Source organism: Puntigrus tetrazona, chromosome 12 (genome assembly GCF_018831695.1).
Source record: "Puntigrus tetrazona isolate hp1 chromosome 12, ASM1883169v1, whole genome shotgun sequence".
Classification (NCBI taxonomy): Eukaryota; Metazoa; Chordata; class Actinopteri; order Cypriniformes; family Cyprinidae; genus Puntigrus; species Puntigrus tetrazona.
Genome location: NC_056710.1, coordinates 12,750,007 through 12,774,120, shown reverse-complemented (window position 1 = coordinate 12,774,120; position 24,114 = coordinate 12,750,007). Strand labels below are relative to the sequence as shown.

General features: G+C 35.4%; 4 protein-coding genes across 4 annotated transcripts; 1 reads left to right on the top strand and 3 right to left on the bottom strand.

The window, feature by feature from the left end:
- Window positions 1–425: 425 nt before the first annotated feature.
- On the bottom strand, window positions 426–7,996 carry valopb (vertebrate ancient long opsin b). Its single transcript, XM_043254110.1, has 5 exons — window positions 7,293–7,996; window positions 5,905–6,115; window positions 4,624–4,741; window positions 3,882–4,121; window positions 426–1,726 (listed from the first exon to the last, which is right to left on the bottom strand). Exons 1-5 carry the CDS (start codon window positions 7,660–7,662, stop codon window positions 1,466–1,468), a joined length of 1,200 nt encoding a protein of 399 aa, XP_043110045.1. The 5' UTR covers window positions 7,663–7,996; the 3' UTR covers window positions 426–1,465.
- A 3,393-nt stretch (window positions 7,997–11,389) lies between these two features.
- gall (galanin-like) lies at window positions 11,390–13,728 on the bottom strand. Its single transcript, XM_043254343.1, has 6 exons — window positions 13,620–13,728; window positions 13,193–13,276; window positions 13,060–13,114; window positions 12,859–12,948; window positions 12,609–12,662; window positions 11,390–12,521 (listed from the first exon to the last, which is right to left on the bottom strand). Exons 2-6 carry the CDS (start codon window positions 13,274–13,276, stop codon window positions 12,463–12,465), a joined length of 342 nt encoding a protein of 113 aa, XP_043110278.1. The 5' UTR covers window positions 13,620–13,728; the 3' UTR covers window positions 11,390–12,462.
- A 1,471-nt stretch (window positions 13,729–15,199) lies between these two features.
- Window positions 15,200–21,402, top strand: cd37 (CD37 molecule). The gene is made up of 9 exons (XM_043253085.1): window positions 15,200–15,298; window positions 15,967–16,034; window positions 16,277–16,343; window positions 16,455–16,579; window positions 16,838–16,912; window positions 17,116–17,223; window positions 18,236–18,403; window positions 18,489–18,572; window positions 20,436–21,402. Exons 2-9 carry the CDS (start codon window positions 15,969–15,971, stop codon window positions 20,505–20,507), a joined length of 765 nt encoding a protein of 254 aa, XP_043109020.1. The 5' UTR covers window positions 15,200–15,298; window positions 15,967–15,968; the 3' UTR covers window positions 20,508–21,402.
- A 986-nt stretch (window positions 21,403–22,388) lies between these two features.
- On the bottom strand, window positions 22,389–23,495 carry gjz1 (gap junction protein zeta 1). The gene is made up of 2 exons (XM_043253571.1): window positions 23,412–23,495; window positions 22,389–23,289 (listed from the first exon to the last, which is right to left on the bottom strand). Exon 2 carries the CDS (start codon window positions 23,246–23,248, stop codon window positions 22,547–22,549), a length of 702 nt encoding a protein of 233 aa, XP_043109506.1. The 5' UTR covers window positions 23,249–23,289; window positions 23,412–23,495; the 3' UTR covers window positions 22,389–22,546.
- Window positions 23,496–24,114: the final 619 nt, after the last annotated feature.

The following is a 24,114-nucleotide window of genomic DNA, read 5'->3' as shown; positions in this document are numbered from 1 at the left end:
TCATGAGTGTGAACAAGCATGGTGGCCCGCTGTTGATACATTTTCTTCTGTGCTCTGAGACTTGGCTACTCACACTACCCAGGGTGATAACAAACCATGGCGAGGAGAAATTGAATTCAGATGTTTTCATTTACCAGTCTGATGTTGAAAGAGTACTTGTGTGCTTAAGGGAACCTTCACCGCTCAACACTCACAAAGATTCTGTGTTATTTCATGTTCTCTGTGTGTATAGCTGTGTGTGTATCTATCTATCTATCTATCTATCTATCTATCTATATATATATATATATATATATATATATATATATATATATATATATATATATAGATACACACACATTTTTTTATTACTGATTACCACAATGCACCTCTGTATTAAACTATAATAAGTGACAACTTTAGAAAGTTATTGCAAGTTGTTTTATTAGTGTTCTACAACATTGACGTTTTAAAAATAAATTTGAAAAATCATATTAATTGAAATATGACACCAAATCTAAATGACTCCAAGACACTGAAATCAATACATGAGTAAAACATTACTTGGCATGCCACAGACAAACACCAATATCAATATTCAGTTTGGACAGAAATTGTGAACAAACACTGAACGTTATGGCCGAATTAAACATTCAGACAGTTCATTCAAACTCACAAGCAATCATACACCAAAGTGCACATGGCTACTAAATAAATACAATTTGATAAACACTCGTGCCTCATTAAAATGTAAACATGGACCAGAATGACCGTCTTTGGTCAGGGTTAGATTTTGTGATACAGAGCAGCTCATCGATCTCCTTTTTTTAAACAGTGGTCCAACCAGAAGAAGCCAGAGGAGGGGCAAACATCACAAGCAAAATAATTATTTTATATATTCAAAAACAGCAAATATTAATTTTGCTGTTCGGCTGTTCGTTTTTTTTCTGCTTTGTGTACCCTGTGATTTAGTTCAAGAATGACGCGTCTGCAGCATGCTTGTACTATTCAGCCTATCACTTTCCTCTTTGGTTTTTGAACCAGTATCTTTTAAGTAGACTATCAATGATTATAAAATAGGAGTCAGTATACTGACCTGAAAGCTATTGCAATATTATATTCTTTCATTTCAATTTCCATTAAAACAAACAAACAAACAAATCATCCTCACCATTACTGGTGTGCAATCAGTAATGCAGTCAGATTAAAAAATATATAGTGTTCGTTCAGAGGACTGTATGGAAATGTATTGCCTGCCTCCTTTGTGTTTATGTAAGGTAATATCGCAATACCGACAAGTAGACAGTACGCCAAGACTACAATCGCCACAACATAAAGAAATACAAACAACAACAACAAAGAACATGTGAAAACACAAACAATACATTCTAATATATGCATATAGGTTACGACTGTATGGTCTATGCTTTAGTCAGACAACAGGCTAGATTAAAGGTGGACATTTATTCAGACAGACTAGTTTTCTCTACAAAGGACATACTCGACTATCAGATAAAGGGAGCTGCTTTGGACCTCCATTCCCGCTTTGCTCTGCCTCTTCCTCTTCATCCTCACTCTTCTCCATGTTGCACACAGACATAGGCACGCGAGCAGCAATGGTAGACATCTCTCCAAGGTGACTCTCTGCTGTGGCAGTGATGCCCCCTTTGTCTGATGTCTGGTTCAGATTGGTGGAGTCCAAATTGGTGACATTTCCTTTAAACATCTGGATCAGACATTTCCTGAACTGAGAAAAAGAATGTTGGGCTCAGTGTAAATAAGGATCATGGTCTTTCCAGTGAGTTAAATCTTTCCATCTGAATCAAAGAAATCACAAACAACACACAAATAAAATGCGCAATTTTAAGTTCGCTGTTAATTACGAACTCAGAACGCAAAAGCAACTCGTGTAGAGATTTCTTTTCAGTAGTTAGACCTTTGCACAACTTCTGCATTGAAACGAGGAAAAGGTCAATAAGCAAGATGTATTCTATGTAAAAACAAGGACATTTTGACCTTAATTAAAGCAGATAAGGTCATGAGAAGTAAATATATTCATTTCCTCAAGGTTTTGGTTGGACTGGATGAAAATGAGGTACCATGGTTAATTATAATACCAGCTACTCTTTTGGTCAAATTTGTAATGCAGAGAAACGCTATGGTCGGTATACATTTACAGAATAATACAAGTAGAAGGATTTAAAAAAAAATGCAGAGTCAGAGAAAACCTAAATTACATAAATTTACCTCTTAAAATGTTACAATAAGCATATATATATATATATATATAGGTTGTTCATTTTGTTAATATTAGTTAATTAGACATTATGAACTAAAACTGAGCAAAGCCTTTATAGCATAGTTAATATTATAGCATATATTTTAATATTTAAAAATACAATCTGTACATAAATTAAGAATAATGTATTACAAGCAAATACAAACAATTGTATATTCATTAATTAACATTAAATAGATGAATAAAGACTGAAGTATTTTAGCCATTTTATATTACATATTACTAAATAAAAGACATTATTTCAAATCAACTCTATATATGATCCATTTCAGAAAAGGCTGACAATGAACTTTGCATTCTTATTACACCAAATAGCAGCAAACTTCAATAAAAAGCATGCCTATATTCATAGCCAATATATGATACAAGGGTCTCTGTTTGCTCACGAGCTCTTGCGAAATCTAAACACAATGCAGCATTAATGACGCTGTTTCTCACTCTGCACTGTTTGTTCTTCATGCAGTGTGTCTCCATAATGTAGTCTGTCTCTCTCTCTCACATCAGAAAAATGTGCGACCCTGTGACCCCTGACCTGAATTTATTCTGGGAACAGCTGGGAAGGAATTGGGTTAGTTCTGGAAGATGTGCACAGCTCAAGGGGTCCAGCAGCCTCCGCTCCAAACCACCTGGGACCCACATCCTAGGGGTGGTCATCAGAGTCACATGACTACAAAAGATCACTGCTTCGCCCTTTACATCAAACGACACACTACAGGAACACCGAGGAGAAATCTCCCCTCTACAAGCTTAATGTATAAATAAAGGGAACATGGAGCAAGTGTGCAGACTGTATCACACATAATACATAACTCCTCCAAGAATGCAGAACATCTTTGAAATGGTTTAAATGGTTTAAACCATTGTTTGCCCAAGACAACAAAGCAAACAAAGCAACTGAATTGTAGAACCTAAGACCTTCCCTTAGTAAAGCTATAGGCATTTTGTCATGTGTATTTACATATTGAGAGATATACAACAGTTTTCTACAGGTATATACAGTGAACATAATACCTCTGTGAATTTTAACATTAAATCTGAATATATAACACACCTTTGAACTAATAAAAATTGAATCTCCTCAACCAAAACTGTCAGTGTAAAGGGCATCAGATGTCTGGTTTGTCCCTGACATATGATGAAAGAAAAAAACTAGAAGTTCAGACCACCTGCTCATGCAATGGCTTTTCTAGTAAAGAATAGATAATTCTGATAAGACAGCTGAGATAACAATTTCCCATGGTGCAATAATTATAGAATGATGTTGACTGAAAATAGAAAATAAAATTAAAATAATAAGATAGATATGTTTTTTATAAATATTTTACATTCATTTTTTATTTAAACAAATAATACCTGTGTGTTTAGTATGTTGTTTAATTTCAGATGTTATATATGCCATGTAAGATTTACTCTCTTTGCTCCTTGTCGCTTTTCTCTTTTATTGATTGATGCCATAAAAACACTACAAAAATCAATTCTTAATATATAAAATACAAAACCCTCTCATCTTTTTTTTTTTCAGCATGGCACCCTTAACTTTTTTAATAAAATGTGTAAGTGATCCCAAAATGCCAGATAAGGATGACAAATGGCAAAGACATACCTGCTTATTCATGAAGACATAGATGATGGGATTGTACACAGCTGCAGTCTTTGAGAAAAAGGCCGGTATTGAGCCCAGGCGAGGATCAATATGAATTGTGGGACAGGCTGTGACAGTAATTGAGAACGCGGCATATGGTGTCCATCCAACCATGAACGCAACTATCATTACAATGACCATCCTCGCCACCTCTCGGTCAGGCTTACGCGCATTGCCCAGCCTTCCATGGGTGTTTGACACCTATTAAACACATTAGAGATCTAAGATTAAATGAAGTCCGAGGGTAAGTTAAACATCAAATGTTAATGTGCATTACACAGCCGAACAGAACCTCAAAAGCTTCTCAGTTATTTTGCCAGCTTTATTTAGTTTTTGGTAATACAGTACAATAGGGTTGTATTTTAACTATATTTAATGCATTAACTCATATAAACTAACAATGAGCAATAAACTGTTACGTTATTTATTCGTATTTGTTAATGTAAGTTCATAAAAAATACTGTTCACTTTTAGTCCTTGTTAGCTTAGGTCCAATAAATAACAGTGACAGGTACAAAACTTAATTTTCAAAATGTATTAGTAAATGTTGGAATCAACATTACTTAAAATGAAACTGTTGATAATTGTTAGATTGTGTTAGTTACCGAATGTTAACAATTGGAAACCTTACTGCAAAGTGTTACCAATTTTATATCTGCTATAAAGCAAAGAATAAAAGTCAATGTAAGAGTATATTACCAACCTTTTTGAGTTTCTGCATAAGTTTGCCATAGGAGATAATGATCACACCAAGAGGAAGGATAAAACACGTAACGAAAAAGGTGATGATGTAGGTGTGGTCGTAGTAATCAGTCGAGTACCTTAAAAAGAAAAACAGAGGGTTTCTATATTTTTTCCATATGTCATCTGGGGTGTTCAAGTCACGTCAGAAAAAGATCATATTTATGAGTTGAATGCACATGAATTCCACCACAAAGTTTCTGAGTTGAAGTTGTGTCAGTGATCTGCAATGGCAACTTTGTTTTTTTAGCCTATTTGGATGTACAAAATATAATAGTATTGTGAAGCATCTTCATTAACTAAATAAAAAAGATCTAAAAAAAACACATTTTATGCACAATCTTTATTTATCAAAGTTTAAAGGTGTATTTTAGGTACATCACCATCTGCTCTGACTAAAGTAACATTCTGACTAAATTAACTATATAATTAAGACTACCCAAGTAATAAATACAAACTTCCTGGGAGGACTTGAACACACCATCTGAGCACACAAAAAAATGTAGATAATGAGTTTCCCACAAATCTTTAACATTTAGAGCACATGTGCCTTTTTTACAATTACATAATATGCTTAGTGTGCTTTGTGGAGTGCTTTGTTTGGTCCAAACAAACATTGCAACACAATTAAGTAATAAGCACCTGCAAGCTCTAGGGATCAGTGAAACTGAATAGAAACTAAAATGTTCAAACTTGCATATACTGTTTAGCTGTCAGAGCTATCGCCTGCAGAAAGTACACTACTCTATTGAACATCAGCATGGATGCAACTATGCCCTGCAATGGTAAAAATATTCCCCATCCTTGGTCTTCTCTGTGTCAGTGTGCATTCCCTATTCAATTGTTTGTGTACTGTTTGCATTCCAAGGCCAAGGCCAGACCACAGCCACAGCCACAAATGTTTTGTACCAGTCTCTTGAAAGCCATTTTTCAACTGATGGCAGCATGGCACCAGCCTTGGGTTTATAAGTGGTTTCTTTTTTTCTGTCACAACATAACACACAGGAAGGAGCTTTGACCTTAACTCCTTGTCTAATTCCAAATGATGCCACTAATGTGCAATGCACTTAAGTTTTGATCAGTAATGCAAAACTGTAGATGTTGTTCTCATCGTACATGGTCATGACAGGCAAAAAGACAGAGTGTGAAAGACCGTGAGCAAAAGGGGAACAAATAATAGGTAGAGTGAGGGAATTAAGAAATGAAGAAAGGTAGATTCAGTGAAACAGTATTTTCCACTCACCAGTTGGGTTCACAGGTGGTACCAATTTTACTGACTGTATAACTGTTCCAGCCAAAAACTGGTGGGATTGTCCAGATGAAGGAGAAGGTCCAAACAAAAACAAGACCCATAGCTGCGTGCTTGACTCCCAGCCGAACATTTTTCAGAGGACGACAGATCACAAAATAACGCTCAAATGCCAAGATTGCTAAAGACCACAAAGCCACAATCCCTAGAAACCAAGAAAGAACACCCATTATTACCGTGTTGAGTCAGTAATATAACATTGTACCTGAACTGAAAGCATGAAAAGAGAAGTTCTGTGTAATTTTGACTGTTCAAATTAATTCATAAGATTCCAGCTCACAATTATTTTATATAAAAAGCATGGGATGGGAGCAATGAGCATGGGAGACAAGAACGACTAATGGCTGTTTACTGTAGGGAGGGGGAAACTCCTCAAGCTTAAACAAGACTCTGATTACCTGATTGCATGTGGAAGTCATTAAGCCACTAAATAAGAAAAAATTATGCTGTGGTGAAGTCAAAAGGTCTAAATGACGAGATAAAAAAATGGACTGTTGTCATAATGTCAACTTTATATCCCACAAGTATGATTTTACATTTCATAGTTTCTACTTTTTATTCCTTAATTATAATGGCATTATTTGCAAGTGTAAACAGCAATAGAGGCCACTATTTTAGGTTAGTAGTACTCTTTAATTACCTTTTAATTATCGAAATGAATTGCCTACTATACATCCAGGGTGTTTCCCTGCCTATGGCCTAAAATTCTGGGATTGGCTTCAGTGTAACTACAACCCAGTGGTCTGGAAAATGAACGGATGATTGAAAATATCTGAAAATTTATCACGGTTTGCTAGAATAACTACAGGTCAACTGATTGCAGTAAAATCACCAATTTACCAATGTTTTACTATATTTTACATTTTAACCATGATATTTGTTGATAAAAACTACACACAAGAAAGAATGAACGAATAAAAAAAGGAAGAAAGAAAAAAAATTCATTTTTGTTTTGTATGGTTTTTTTTTTCATTATTATTTGTCACTAGTAGTAGTCACTACTACACAAGTACTGACAAATTGCATGTTACTAATACATTTACCGTTAGGTAGTAAATAAAAAATAATAGCCAACTAGTATTTAAAGAATAAAAGTAGAAAAGACACCAGCAAGAAGTGCAATACATACCACAACAAAACAAAACGTTAAAAGAAAATATGCAATGTGTTACAAATAATAGGGGAATTGTCATTGGGAATGGCTTATAGCAAATGAATAAATAATAATAAACAAACACAATATATTGTATCATTAACGTAACATGTAGGCTCCGTTTAAAGTAATAAATGTTACACGTCTTGGTAGTTATATAATAACTTACCGAAAAAAGTGACAGCGAATCCCTCCAGCACGCACGCCCAGACGCCCAGGAAGAAGTAACCTCGTGCATTAGTTAGAAAACTTATAGTGCCTCCTGTCAGCGAAACTAGAAAATCAGCGACAGATAGATTAACAATAATGTAATTCAGCGGTTTCCTTAACTGTTTGAACCTAAACGTCACAAGCATAACGGTGAAGTTCTCTGTTATAGACAGTGAAGTCACTATGAACATCAGACAGGCGAGGAAAGTGTAATTCCAGGGCGCGACGGATTTGAGGGGACCGGAGAACGGATCGTCCGGTGTGGCGATGTCGGTAGACTCGGTGACCGAAGACCCAAACGATTCCATGACAGCGATTAAGGCGGGCATTGGGATGAAAAAAAGATCAGGAAAAAAATCATCAAATCATCACTATGGAGCTTCTTGAAAATCCAAAACAGGTGTTTCTATACTGACAGACACAGAACGTGCGCGCCGCAAAGCGAATTATATGAATTCAAACACACATAAACAAGTGTAAGATTAATGTGTGCTGTATACGTTTACTTATTGTTATTTATTTATTTGTTTGTTTGTTTGTTTTAAATATTCCAGTCTTTTCTAGCAAAGCAATCCACTTGAGGAGGCAGAAGTCCAGAAGAGCGCCTTTTCGTAAAGGTTGCAATTAAACGTTCGCAGGTCCGCTCGCTTTGCGTCCACGCTTGAGCACAAGCATGTTCATGCTGATCTCCTTTATATATGCTGTCCGTCAGCATGGCCATCTCAATCCCTCGAGGTAACGAGAAAAGTCCTTTTCCAAGTTTACCGAGACGTTTCGGAGGGGCGTCGCGCGCTTTGCTCTCTTAAAGGTGCACGCAGTCGTTTTGGGGGTTTTTTTGTTTGTTTGTTTCTTTCTTTCTTTTTTGCTAATGAAAAAGTTTTTACACAAAGTACTTGAAAATACTACCATGAAAATAATGCACACTCAGCCGAGAGGAAATCTCCAGGCGTATCACTCTTCTAGAAAAAGCTTAAAACAGCTTTTTTTTAATTCTATATGGAGGTGGTTGCCCCCTCATGGGCATCTTCATATTTATATCACATGACCAGTTGTGTCATTACAGCCAAAGGTGCAGAAATGGGGTATGTAACATGTACCTCACAGGAGTGCAAGTGCAACTCAGAATCAGTCCAGCAGGGGCATCGGACAGCAGGCTCCTGCTCTATCTGCAGAACAGTATAGAGTTCTTCATTATTGATCTGTTTTAAAAGAATGGTTTACTCAAATATTAACATTTGTTAAAAAAATGTAAAATGACTCACCCTGAGGCCACCAAAGATTTAAATGAGTTTGTTTGGTCATCAGAAAAGATCTGAAGAAATTTAGCATTACATAATTGGCTCACCAGTGTATGCTCTGCAGTGAATGGGTGCCGTCAGAATGAGAATTTAATCAGATGATAAAAATATCACAATAATCCACAAGCAATCCACGTGACTCCATTCCATCTGTTAACCCTGTGTGAAGTCAAAAAGAAACAAATCCATTTTTCAGGTGCTTAAACTTTAAAACAAAATTGTGAAAAAGTCCCACCCCTCACCATTTTTAGAATGAATTTAGCTGTTTTCGCTTGTGAATGGTACTTGTTTTGTGCATGTTTCTCTCCTGATTCAGACAAGACTCTATATACAATATATATCTATATGATACACGTTTTCACTGCAGTATTATTGACAGAAGTCTATATTCATCTAAAAGCAAACATTGGAACTGTCTTAATAATACATTTGTTTCTTACAAACACACGAGACGAGATGTTAACTGATGGTCCGGAGTTAACAGGATTACTTGCAGGTCATTGTGATGTTTTTCTCAGCTGTTTGGACTTTTATTCTGACGGCACCCATTCACTTCAGAGGATCCACTGGTAAGCAAGTGACGTTATTCTACATTTCTCCAAATCTGTTTCAATGAAGAAAGAAACTCATCTACATCTTGCATGGACTGTGAGTGACTGATTTTTGTGCAAACTTTGCCTTAGTAAAAAAAAAACCAGTTTTAAAAAGTTAACTGCGTATTTTTGATCTGACATGAGAGATTATTTGATGAAAGTATGTCAAAATGATCTCCTCCAACAGATAATGTCTGAAATGCCCTCTTTTCCTGCCTCAAACTGACACGAGGGAAAATACCATGAGTGATTCATCTGCTACAAGATTAAACCGCATGATTAGCTGTGCGGATTTCCTAGAAAGAAATAATTAAGCAAAGTAGGAAAATGCGAGAAACCGAGATACTATCAGATACACAAGTGTCTTGTCTGTAACCTTCCTCACTGTCATTCCTTTTCAGGAGCTTAGAAACAACACATTGCCACAGCCCCTGAATCTGTGAGCAATTTATGTATCCTACGAGTATTGATCAACACTGTAGCATACAAAAAACGGATTTACTTGCAACCACAGGCATTACAGGGAAATAAAGGTATTCAATTGTTTGGACTAATTGCTATTTTTCTGTAAAGAAAGGGTTGACTGATCTTGAGCAAATTTAATTAACTTGAGTAAGGTCCATCTAGTGCGAGGCTGCTTTGAGGATGGATCTTTTTCTTTGAGGATAGATTATGCTTGCCTGTGCATGTCTGCCACAGTCATCGACTTTTTGATTTCCAGTGATACTAATTTCAGTCCGTGCCTGCACCCAGTCGCTTAGTGACGTGCCCAATTGAGTCATACAGGTCTCTGGACCTTTTAACACATAATGGGACGCGTCAAGAAAGCTGTCTGATTTTTTTTTTTTTTTTTGCACAGCTGCAGATTCTTGGTAGCGCTGGCATTAAACCCGTAGTCCTGCTGAGCAGTTAAACATTCTCATTTACCTTGGATGCTCTTATCAGTATTCTGACTCTGGCTCGCCGTAGTAGATGGCAGGCTGTCCATCACAGAAGCACAACCTAATTAATTCAAGCACTTTTAAATCGTGGCATTAACGTGACGCTCTGGTTAATGGATTATTGTGATGTCTGGAATTGACCCCGAGCGATTTATTATTCACTTCACTTTTCTTTTTATGTTTTCACCTTCGTTTTTGTGGTGGCATTTACGTGACAAGTGGTCTGCTAATTTTATAGCTTCGCAGTCGTCACATAAAGCAAACAAAACAATTGCAGCTGAATGGTACTGCGCAGGTCTAATGTAACCTTTACAAATCCAAACGACATTTATTGAGCAGGAGCCGCACTGGAGCCATGAGAGAGCTGAGTGCAAGGATTTCTGTAAACACAGTGATTGTCAGTCAACCTTTTCCACTACAGAATCATCACACATGCAATCCACATTTGGCTGGCCTTTCTACATGAAAATGAGAAATGTCAACCCATCTTCCTGACTGAAATCTTATTATCTCGTGAATTCCTGTTGACTTAACGAACGGATACAAACCAGTCACAGAAACGATTGTTTCTTTGACCCGAAGGTGCGATGCAAGGTGCTGTTTTGGAAAACTCCGTCCGTGATGACCAGGTCAGATTGAGGGTAAATGGATTGATATGATAGGGCATATTTAGCACAGATGCAATGTTTGAAATAGTTCTTGGAAAGATGTTAAGAGCTCAGATGTTGCTATGATCACCATGCGGAACTAGGCAGCCATGCTTCCAGGGACCCCATCTGCCCCCCCCAAGCCCTAAATAGCCCCTTCCCATCTGCCTCATTCTGCCCACAGCTTTCTTTCGGTATCCAAGTTAACTTCAGAAATTGCTGACGTTCATTAAATCCTAATAACATATATTACGATCTGTGAAGCACTTGCATCTAACTTTGGTGTGACATGCTCTGCATCTATCAATTTTTAAAGTATTCCTCCTTTTAAGCAATAGGTTATACATGCAGATTTATTACCTAATATTATATTCATACAATTTAAAAATAAAACAAAAGACAACAGTGTGACCAGTGTTGTGGGTAACATATTACAAGTAATGAGAGACAAAGACACTTCCTTTAGGCCGAGGCTTATTTGGAGCGAAAGGGTCCAAAAATATAACTTTCTTTTTATTATTATTATTATTATTATTATTAATAAAATAAGCAAGCCTGGTTTGGGTGACAAAAACGTTTTTATGGAGTAACGCAATATTGCAATACATTATTTTTAAAAGAAACATTCCTCAACACTGATAGTGAAACTGAAAAAACGCACAGACAAAAAAAAATCCAATTTTCATTATTGATCCCTGTAGATATTGCTGTTGATCCCTATAGAGGAAAAATGATGGATTTGTTATGTGTGTATTACTTGAGAGCATTGTGGGGCACAAAACATGTATCCAATTGTATTGAACAAGTATTGATGTACTCATTTAGTTTCATCGGGTTATCTTGACTATTTGGTTTTAATTTGCATTATTGGATTTAGACTAAATTATTTAATTTATATTTCATATTTGCTCATTTATATTTATTACAAACCTTTTACTTATGTCCGCGTCTTTTGTAAAAAACTAAACAAGTCGAATTAATTAACAGAGCATCCTTTTACAAAGATGGCTTTTCTTCCACTTGCCATTAGATGGCGCCATATGTTAAATCTTTGCTCCTCCTTATATAATATGAAAGACAATCTTTGATAGTATTGCATATTTGACATCAGATGGAAGGATGTCGTAAAACATCTTGAGCGCTCTGGATGCAGTAGACTAGTAATCAAGAAGAAATTTATTTTGTTACACTACTATGCACATGCACTCCCACCGCTTTGGGTTACATTTTTTAAATTATTCTGTTACTCTGTTAGTCATGCAAAAATGCTTTTGGAGTCCACAGGTTATTATTTTCATATTTATTTAAATGTGTACTTGTAAATGGCAATGGTGAAATCACCAATTTTTCACAAATTGCTACACCCTGATTACCTCAATTTCCTTTTTATATTGAATAAACGTTTTTTTTTTTTAAACATTTGTCATGAAGTGCTTTATTTGAACTCTGAAGCAGAAAATTATGCACCAACAATTGTTGAATAATAAAGTGGAGAGATGAGGCAAACCAGCATGATTCATGGGATATCAATCTACGCATTGTACCAATGTGAACTACATGTTAATACATTTTAAATAATGAATAAAAGGATCAAATGCAAAACGCTATTAGAGGGCAACTGTTAAAAAACAGTAAAACAGAGATATTTTGTTATTGCTTCATATGGCCACTCATTAAAGAGCCACTGAAATCTTCAGTCATTCCCATTTCTGTAAGAGAAAAGTACTGTTTTTATTTGCCAAGAATCACATAGATTTCAGTTACTAAAAATGCAATGAATATATTATGTAATTCACCTTTTAATCGCAGATATGCAAGATGCCCCAGCAGTGAAAGAAGATAGGAATCATCTGTGGAATATGAAAATAGACTACTTTAGAAAAAATAAATACTAGAAAAAAATCTGAATAACCAAAAAAGAATAGCATTTTAGAAGGCGACAAGATCACAAAATATTAAAATACTAACATTTCAGATTATTCCTTAATATCAATAAAGTTTTTGAGAAGAAGAAGAAAATGAATTTAAAAAGCTTTAAGAACTCACTGTATGAAGATGCTGGTAAGCTTGAACTTTCATTCCACATGTCTCTTTTGCCCATAGCTCTGTGTCTTACATTAAGACTTCTGTGAGCATCTGCAAGAGGACAGCCAAACCAAAACAACAATATTGTGTATAATGTATTTAAAATACACATTTACACAATATTTTCCAGTTTGTCCAATTGTTTGAATATGATGAACTTACAAGGTCCCAGTAGATATCCAGCACTGTTCAAAGTCCATCCCTTTTTCTCTGGATTCTGTGAGATTAATAAAGAGACCCATGAAATTATGAAAAAACAATCATCTTGTTTCAGAAGAGGTAATAGAAGATGTACCGTGAGGGTCATGCCCTGGATCCTTGACAGATGTGCAGTGAGGACACAGAGTGAGATGAAGAGTAAAGAACAACTCATCTGCATCTGTGAAAAAGATGTAACATGTACATCCATATCTATGCACTGTAACAGATATATTAAACAAATATCCTATTGGTTAGCCTTTTCCTCTGTGAATTTAGTAAAACGGTAACAAATCAGTGACTTATAATAATATTCAACAAATATGATAATATGTACACTCTTCAAAAGAACTTTCTTTAGATTATTAAAATCTCCTCCACGCTAAGAAAAGAACAGATCTTTGGGAAGTCCAAAATGGTTCTTTCTATTGCACTGATGTTTTTGCCTCAAGCTGTAACTTTACAGATGCAATTCTTAAAATATAAGTAGTTAAAGCCTTAAACACAACACAGATAATACTTACCTTATAAGAGAACAGTTGCTGTTTATAAATATTTATAAAAACCCAGGATTCCAGAAAAAAGAGAGTCTGTAACCTTCAAACAACAGGTTTGCTGCAGGTGTGTGTGTCTGAATGAGGGACAGTCTGTCTTTTATACACCCAGCCGCATACAGCATATTAACATAATGAAACTCTATTAGTATGACATTCATTTGTTCATTTCTCATAATTACTGGTGCTGTTTACAGAGACACGAGAGAGAGGAAGGACGGAGAATGATGAGACAGAATTAATCAGACATCTATCTATCTATCTATCTATCTATCTATCTATCTATCTATCTATCTATCTATCTATCTATCTATCTATCTATCTATCTATCCCTCTGCCTGCATGCCCATATCTATCTATCTATCTATCTATCTATCTATCTATCTATCTATCTATCTATCTATCTATCTATCTATCTATCTATCTATCTATCTATCCCTCTGCCTGCATGCCCATATCTATCTATCTATCTATCTATCTATCTATCTATCTATCTATCTATCTATCTATCTATCTATCTATCTATCTATCTATCTATCTATCTATCTATCTATCTATCTATCTATCTATCTATCTATCTATCTATCTATCTATCTATCTATCTATCTATCTATCTATCATATGCTATCTATCTATCTATCTATCTATCTATCTATCTATCTATCTATCTATCTATCTATCTATCTATCTATCTATCTATCTATCTATCTATCTATCTATCTATCTATCTATCTATCTATCTATCTATCTATCTATCTATCTATCTATCTATCTATCTATCTATCTATCGGATTCACATGAGGCAATACTGAAATCCATTTCAATCCATAATGCTTTTCTCCATTTAATAACAGCAATTTGCCCTAGAATATAATTACAGCACCTACTGCTCCTTTCTATCCATTAACAGGGAAGCCCTAAAACATTCCACCTAATTATCTACAACTAATTGTGCTAAAGCTACATTTGTGGCGGGGGTGGGGGGAAACAGGCCGACCAGGAAGCGTGTTGAAACAGGGAATGAGAGCTGAAATTTCAGGCTCCTGTGGGAGGCATAATAGTGACCTCAGATGAATTAACCCTGATCTCTGCTCCTGTGTTTCATTTTTGTGCACTCATCTTCTGCTAAGAGCAGGTCAGCTCTTACACCTGAAGTCATTTCTTTTGTCCCCTCTCAGAAACAGATATCCTGGCATTTTGGGCAGCAGCTGAAATCATATGCTTTGTGGAAACAGATGAAAACAGATGAAACTATTTTGTGCTTTTTTTATATAAATGTCAAATCTATTAATTGTTCTAAATCTTGCAGTCTGTGAAAAACACGAAAACATCACAAATGTCATATTATTACACGTAATAATTAATAACAAAATGCTGCTAATTCAAAGGAGTAAGAGGGGAGTATATAAGCTGTAACAGTCTGTGACATGGGCTGATATTTTATTTATGGTGGGTGTTCTGTACACTTGCTTTCCACTGAAGTATAGTCAAAGATGCTTTGCTTACAGGCAGGAACTCTCAACATTACAACAAATCAGAAATAAGAATTTTATTTATGCAAAATTTAGTTTTACATAATCTCATGTGAAACCACCACATTTCATTTACCGTCTGTGTAACCTTACCGACTTTAACCAACCCATTTTAAGGTAAGTTTTACTTACTTTATTTTTTTTGTAAAACAATTTATTCTAGAAAGCATGATAAGGAATCAGTCAAATTATTAAAATGTTCTGAGGAATGACAGTTAGAGAAATGTTTATCTGAGACACCAGTTGCATACATTTTAAACGTTATCAAAAAGGTCACATTATAAAATGAGGTAATAACAACAAACTGTTTTAACCATCGTACAGGATGTAGTCCTAAAAAATCTCAATTTACGTAATCACCGAAGGATGTATTCTCAAATTTTCATAACAGCAAACAAAGCACTTTTGTCCCATGTGCTAGCACTTGAATAGTTAATGACATGCATGTGTAAAACGATAGCTTTGGTTTCGTTACCATAGGCAAGGAAATATGAGAATACAAGACACTTCCTGTACCCTGTTCTGTTTTTGTGCTTGAGAAGAGTAGCGGGGGTTATTTTGAAGTATCTTTCTGGGCAGCAAATTCATATAAACACATAAAAAAACCAAATGTAACACACATGCTTCTTTTAATGAAACCAGCTTGATTCTGTGAACACTTAAAGTTGAACAATAGGGGATATTTTCTGCTTCTTAGCCTGCTACTGATAATAAAACCTATTTATTTTTCATTTCCGAAGGTTCTTATTAGATGACTTTAATATTTATTTACTTTGTGCTCGCAGACATGGCATCTGAGTGCTGTCTCAGTCTCACCAAATACTTCCTCTTTCTCTTCAACTTGACATTCTGTGTAAGTTGCAAACGAATCATAAGATACAGTTAACTGGTCAAAAATGAAATAAAATTAAGTATTTTATAAACACCAAACATATGCATTACAATACCATTTAGTACACATAACATCAACAAGTTCATTTTCATGCAGTAATATAATAGTTGCCTTTTTGATCTCAGCAAGACCAATCTTTTACATTTTATACAATTTGCCGGTCTGCTGTTGGACTGTAATTTTTCAACAGAAATCTCTTTTAGCTCTTAGGATCACTTATCTTATCTGTGGGACTATGGACACTCCTTTCAGAAAACATAATGTCATTCAGTAAGTGTTACATTTATTTGAGTGCAGAAATCACAATGCTATTTTTATACTTTGTCTATTAATTATTATATACTGTGAACTATTAAAGAGTTTGCTTTACGTCTTTTACAGTGCCTTCCTACACTTCCATCTCTCTTTTTTCCTACTTGCTGATTATCAGTGGCTCTGTAACCACGTTGTTAGGCTTCTTTGGATGTCTGGGTTCTCTAAAGGCTGTGAAATGCCTGCTGGCAACTGTGAGTTTTCAGAAAACCAAAACTTTATGAATTTGTATGCCATTTAAGTGATTAATCAGATTTGTGCCATTACAGATAAACATTAACCTTTAAAATACGGTTATTAGTCAGAAGAACTCTTAAAATATTAAGAGCTGTAGTCACTAACCTCTTGGGAATTGTGCATGTTCTTTGTACAAGCGTTTGCAATGCATCTGTACATTTTCTGCTCCACTGAGCTGTAACAGTATGTTAAAATAGGCTTTTTTTTATCTGCAGTACTTCATCCTGCTCACGGTTCTTCTCGCGGCTCAGATCGTGGGTGGGGTTCTTTTCTACACCCAGAACACTCAGGTAACTGAAGCGTGATGCTCAGCAGTCCCACCCAGTTTGGTGTTGGGCTTTTTAGAATGATCCAGCACATGACTTAATTAATTCTCTTTGGTGTCAAGTTTTCAGTTTTATTGATTAAAATGTTTGAAAGCTATACGCCTTTTAAGCTTTATATACAATCATGACAAAAGCATCTTCGACTTGGTTTTTTTTTTCCCATTCAGTTTATTGATTCACTAAAGGAGTATACGATTGAACTAATGAAATCATCTGGAGGCAATGATACCAGTTATAAGAGTTTTGAAACAACTATAGATGAGATTCAGCAGAAGGTGAGAGTCACAGCGCACAACAACCATACACAAACAACAAAAAGAAACATGTCACCCTTTTCTGTTGACACGTCCCAGGTTCTGTTGACATTAAGTTTTCACTGGATGTTGGTAACAAACTAAGTAATACAAAGAAAACAATACAATTAAGTTTTGTTTAATAATATGGATTGACCCATGAGAACAAGTATTGAACACGCTGTGTGTCTCACCAAAATGTCCACCCTCATTTCATCTTGATAGAGGGCAGCGGATTTATATCAAGAATGTCTCATCTTTCTTTTAATTACATGAATTTTTAAGGTGCTACACCATGATGTTTTGGGGATGTGCAATGCCATTTGACCTCCAAACATGGTGTGCATCCAAAGAGTAAAATCTTATCTAACCAGATTATATTCTTACACTATTTCACAGGGTTGTTCAGCAAATTTAAATGAGCTTTAACATACTTTTTCATCAAAGTCTTGCACGATGAGCATGCATACAGGCCACGGTGGTTGAGTGCATTACTTTTTGTTTACTTTGACACAATTGCACATCCTAGTTCCAGGTCGTTCTGAAGCTCTCCACAGGAGGCCCTTGGCTCCTTGCAAAGGTCTTGAGAAAGCTGTTTGCTTTTACCAAAAAAAATGTGTGTGACATGCACCCTTTTTATAGGCCATCAATTGGGACGGAACCAGTCATTCTTTTTACTGACAAGGGCCAGGATTGCTTTTTAATTACTAATAGATTTAAGCTGCTGTCTTTGCTTTCCATGCCTTTTTGCCACCCCATTTCTTCACGTGTTCCATACTTTTTCCCTGTGTTATTCCACTTTATTATACTGAACTTCATTTCTGAACTAATTTGTTTTGTTTTCTTTGTATGTATGGATTACTTGGATTGTTATATAATGTCAACAGCACCTTTAGAAAATATTTACTGAGAAAAATAGTGACTTGTTCAATACTTTGACAGTTACTTTGGAAAGTTTTAAACAGATATCACGTCCACCATTACATCCCCACAGGCCAAGTGCTGTGGCTGGAATGGAATACAGGACTGGGGGGAATCTATACCTTGTTCTTGCTTCAATGTCACTGTCAATGCAACACAACACAACTGTTTCAAATGTTTCTCAAATGGCACCTATTCAAATGTCACCAGTGAATCAAATTTGACCTGTCCAATTTATCAGGTACGGTTTCAGTTCTTCCCTGTAATAATTTTTGGGTAAATTGTGTTGGATCTTTTCACATCACACTCTTTTCTCTCTCTCAAAGGGCTGCGGTGGCAGTATAGAGAATTGGCTGGATAAAAATCTTTCCCTCATTTGCAAGGTTATTTTGACCATTTCTGTGGTGGAGGTGAGCAAGCTGTCCCTTAACATTTTAGACCGGATTAATAAAATCTAAATAACTAGAGTTAATGACGAAACGAAGTAAAATGGTGTTCTGTCTCATAGTGTCTTCAATGGATATGCCTTGTAGTTTACTGTTGTCTTAATCGCACACACCGCTGCTGTCCTCGAGAGTCACATGGCAGCCACGTTCAGCTGTCCAGGTCTCAGTTTGTGACTAGTGTAGTTTGCCTGAGTGCTTCATTTTTACATGCCAAAATAATGCCAGTCTTGTATCACCCTTAAAGGCTGGAATACACTACATATATAAAGAAAACTGAACAAATGAGGATTGCACAGATCACAAAAGACTACAAACTCAAAAAACTGTATTGCAGCCTTAAAGACTTTGCTTTGAAATACTGAGTGAACATTATCCCACTTATTACATGGCTCCTCGCACAAAAAAGATAAATAGGTTGATGAGTTATTTCAATAATATTACCTGTCCATTATCTTAAGTCAATCGCAAAGTAATATGAATGATGCTATTACAGTTGCATTCAAAATTATGTTCTCAATTTTATTACAATCAGTAACTGACACAAATGATTACATTATTTATTTTTTAGTCAAATTAGTGAAATACAATTGACCAATCAGAATCACGTATTCTGCTGTGTAATAAGTTACATTATACTTGCACGATACTGCTTGATGTGGACAGCCATAGTATTGTTTTACATAGTACTGTTTCTCAGATTAGACATTTCACTGTATATTTTCTTACTGTTTTTCCATCCCAGTTTATATTGCGGCTCGAATATGTGTACTTGCATAGCAGCTAGATGTGTAGATGTAGTATGTAATCCCAGTGTAAGTAAACATTGGTACATATTATCTAAAGCTCTAATGTAAGTACACACATGTAACAACCCTGTAAGTACAAATGTGTAACAGGACATCAGTAACAAAAACAACAATACTTTTTTTCCACTTCACTAAGTACTTGTGCAACAGGAATTATATAACTACATTTTCTAAGACTAATTGAAACAGTCTGATCCAGGGAGTGGAAACGGTTAGGTTTAGGAATATATCAAGTAGGAGGAGTTGGATGTGGAGTTGGTGCACCACTGTAATACCAGTGTACTTACATGGTAACTCTTCAGGAACTGTCCACTTAATATAAAATGTAACATTCTGCACAAAACCACAATTGACATGTAAAGCCTAACTTACTGCCTTGTTGTTGAACATTGGGGTAATTACATGGTTAATCCATATTAATTGTTTACTTCATATAAAGTGTAACAAAAAAAATGCTGTTAGTCCTGTTAGACATTTGTACTTTTATTACCAAAGAGCGATGTTACTAACGTCTTATTACACACACCATTCAGTAAGTTGTTACATATGTGTAGTTACACAAACATTAGAGCTGTAGATAATACGAACCAGTGTGTACACTGTGGTTACATACTACATATACATATCTAGTTACTATGTAAATATGCAGGTATTAGGGCCACTTAATATAAAAGTGGGACCGTTTTTCTAACTGTGTGACTGCATTGTTTGTTTTGTGAGCTCGGAGTTACAAGACATTGTACAAAGACCTCAGTGGTTACTCATAATTATATCTTCCCTCACAGAGATTTCACTGTGGAATACTGGCAAGGTAGTTTGATTGTGCTATATTGTGATGTTATAATAGTAGCCTAGTGTGTGGTGTGAGGATTCATCCATTGGCTTGGTCCCAACGTTTGAATCTGTGGTGTTTGACCAGAATAGTTAATTGAGTACATTGTACAAGGTAGATTACTAATAGTTAACTGAGGTTGAAACATGGATGATTAGTTTATAAAAAAAAATGTCATCCTCTTTACAGATATGTGGTATGATCCTTTCGATGTGTCTGTATAAAGAAGGCTCTGTGGATTACAACACAATTCTCCACTAAGATGACCAGGATCAGCGAGGAAAAAAAAGTCCAATATTTGTTTTCTGTCATTCATATTTGATGCTTTGTTGTTGTGTGTTTTATATGAGATACTTATTTTTCTGTACAGCATTTGAATGTTTTATACAGATTTTTTTTCTATCCAAAAGGCAGTCATCTGTTGATTTTCCTTGTTATTCAGATATTGTCTTTACGAAAAAAGTACAAATAATTTGAACTTGTTCATGTAATATTCTACATAGACTTTTATTTTTTGATTCTCAAAATATGTGCATGTGACTATGAATGTTCTCATTTCTTCAGTTTAGCCAGTGGGTGAGAAAAACATTAGGGTGGGACGGTATAATATTTCACCATTGTTGTGCACACAAAGCAAATGTCCTCAATACTGAGGCAATGTGTGCGATACCGTTCTCATAACATTTATTTCACATATAAAATATTAAAACTCAAATTGTCCTTAATTGTAAGCTGTTTTCATGTAAGGTGTAAGTGTTATGTAAGTGTTAGGCACTGACTTTTAAAAATGTTTGAATTTAAAGTCTATATAAGTAAATTGTTAAATAAAGAATTTATTAAGTGAATTGTGTAAAATAAACTTTCAAAAACTAATAAGACTGTTTTTACTAAACTGAAATAAAACAAATGGCTTTATAAAGTTGTTGCTGTCTTTTTGGTCATAATGGCTGTAAATATGTGTTTATTTAAACTGAGGATCTAAATGGTACACAGGACATGCAATACCCCATAGCCAGCTATTGTTAGAGCAGGGAGGAGGACAGGACACTTGTTATCAGGTATCATATATATACATGCTGTGTTCATCTCCCTCAGAAATTACAGAGCAACGCAACAAAGAAGGTAAGAAGGATATTGTCAGACTATTTTTGCAGTATGTATGCATATATATATATATATATATATATATATATATTATTATTTATTACTGTCAGCTTGATAGAGACATGAAGATGGGATACCGCACATTGGCTCTGATCGTGTTTTTAGGTGCCCTCTGTGGTAAGTGTAAAACCATCTCGACTTATCTTGATTTACAGTAATAACTATATATATTTAGGGACATTATAATGAATTCAGCACAGAAGCTTTTTTTAATCATGGTTATAACTAGGATTTCAAAATTGTCTTATTAGTTGCACAGGCACTGAGGTGCAACTACTGCCAGAAGATTGACAAACACAATCCCTTCTGTGAATCCTCTGACATAGAGGAGAAAGATTGCAGCAGTGGTTTTGACAACTGCATTACAATCACAATGCATTATCCAGCCTGTGAGTTGACCGTATTGACATTGAAACTGCATAGGATAGTTGGAGAGCAATGTATTGATGGAGAGCAATGATTCGCAGTATCATTTAATTTGTGAATGCTATTCTGGATTTATTTTTGTAGATGGTGAGGTGCGCAGATGTGCCAGATCTAATGAGTGTGATGCTCGGGTGCCTCCACAGGTGGAAAAATTGTGCTGCAAAACAGATCTCTGCAACTGATCTGCTCCATCGGCCAAATGGATTTTACAGCATGGTCTGTGATTATCTAATGTGACTAAAAATGTTTGAAACATACAGCATGAATAGTTATTAATTCATTTTTTAATTTAATATACATGTAAATGTAAGTAGAGAATAATATAAACAAATAAAATCTGGTCAGCAAAACTAAAAACAAAAAATTATGATTTTTTTTTTTGTGCTTTCTAAAACTTTTGAACTTCTTGTACATTGTTAGAGCTGTGAGTACAACAGCATCACTTTAAAACAAAACAGCTCAGTCAACATTTACACAAAACTTGACTTCCCACCCTGACCTAACAGCACAAAAACGCAGACACAGAAACACCACACAAGAGTCAAAAAGCACTTCCTTGGCTAATTTTTGCTCATGGTTTATTGCAAAGTTACATTTAAACAACAGTTACATTTTATCATACTGAATAAAAATTCATCTGTAAGCCGTAACAAAACATTTAACATGAATTAAAGCTACTCCATATGCTTGTGTTCAATGGGAATCTTTTCTTAACCACTACAGAGATAATGGCCTATTGAGTAGAGACAGAACAGACCACTTGTTATAATAACCAGGGCAGACATAAACAGCAAAGCATAGACAGACATTCTCTTTTCTGCTGCCCCTCGGACCACACAATGCTGTACTGAACAGTTGCCCAAGGTTTGTGCATGACAAGGGAACGGCTCTTCATCCAGTTTGGGCAGAACCCAGAAGAACAAGACATACACGAACAAAAGTTCCACTGCAATCCGCAGCACGATGCTGAACAGGTACACCGCAACACTGCTTTTGCTTTTGTGGAGGTCTATCATCATCCTACCACCAACAGTCGTGGTGGGATCAGTGACCGCTCCCTGTTCGCTTTGAGATGCCATTTCTTTCTCCCTTTTCTTCTGGAATGAAGATCGAAGATGGGAGGAAAATAGCTCCATGAGAAGGACTGAGAGCACAAGGAGGATGAAGAGGAAATGCCACGCCATCACTACAGAATTGTCAAAGTGTTTATTAAAACAAGCTTTAGTGCAGAAGGTGTTTCTGTTGGAACAGTCGAAATCCTCATTTAGGCTTTTCCATGGAAACTGAGCCAGAAAGACGGTCACTAGGCGGATGCAGAGCAAACCGAACCACATGGTGCGACCTTTATATGTGGCAGTGGAGTCCACTGCAGTGCGGAGGATTGGGATGAGCCCGGTAACTATCGCTGCCATTGCTCTCTAGGGTGGATGTCTTCTTTACAGAAATAAAGTATCTGTACAAAATGTAAAAATAAATTATAATAATAATTCAATTACAGTTATACTACAGATATTTAGTATATTATGAGACACAACAGAATGGATATTTTGTTTAAAGAACATTAATCAAACATACCTTTTTATATGGAACAAAGGTTTTGTGTGTTCGTTCAGTGCTGAAGTTGTCATTTTGAGCTTCACCCAATATATAGTCTGTAACTGCACATGTCATCAAAAATGGTTTCGCACATTTATACAGTTTTTTTTTTCTTAACTTAGTTAGACAAGCCTTAACTTAGACAAACCTGTATTTGTCTATAATAATATTTTATTATTATTATATTTAGCACACTTCAAATGTTAAACGTTTACTGCTCTTCCCTTCTTTAAATTATTTTCCAAACCAAATTTAAATGACATTACAGTTTAATAGGAGTGCAATTTAAATTCCGTTTTAACACTAGTTAAATTTTTTTCCTGACACACATGCAATTTTTTTTTTACTGCTAATGCAAATTTTATTCCACATATATAATAATAATAAAGTTATCAAAACTATTAAATTGAAACTGTCTGCTGCTTTTTTTTTTCCATGACAAAACTATATTGTAAATTATATCTTTGTGCCTACACAAGACATTTTTAAGATCAGAGTGAACACACCTCACTGTGTCCAAATTTGTGAATGATATTATAAATGAGACTTAAAATCATAAATATTACACTACACCAAACTGTCAAAAATCCATGAAGTACGATTTTGCTTATGGACTTATAAAGAACAACAGGAGTCGATATTGTTTAGCTGTACAGCATAAAAGCATTTTATCATGTACAAA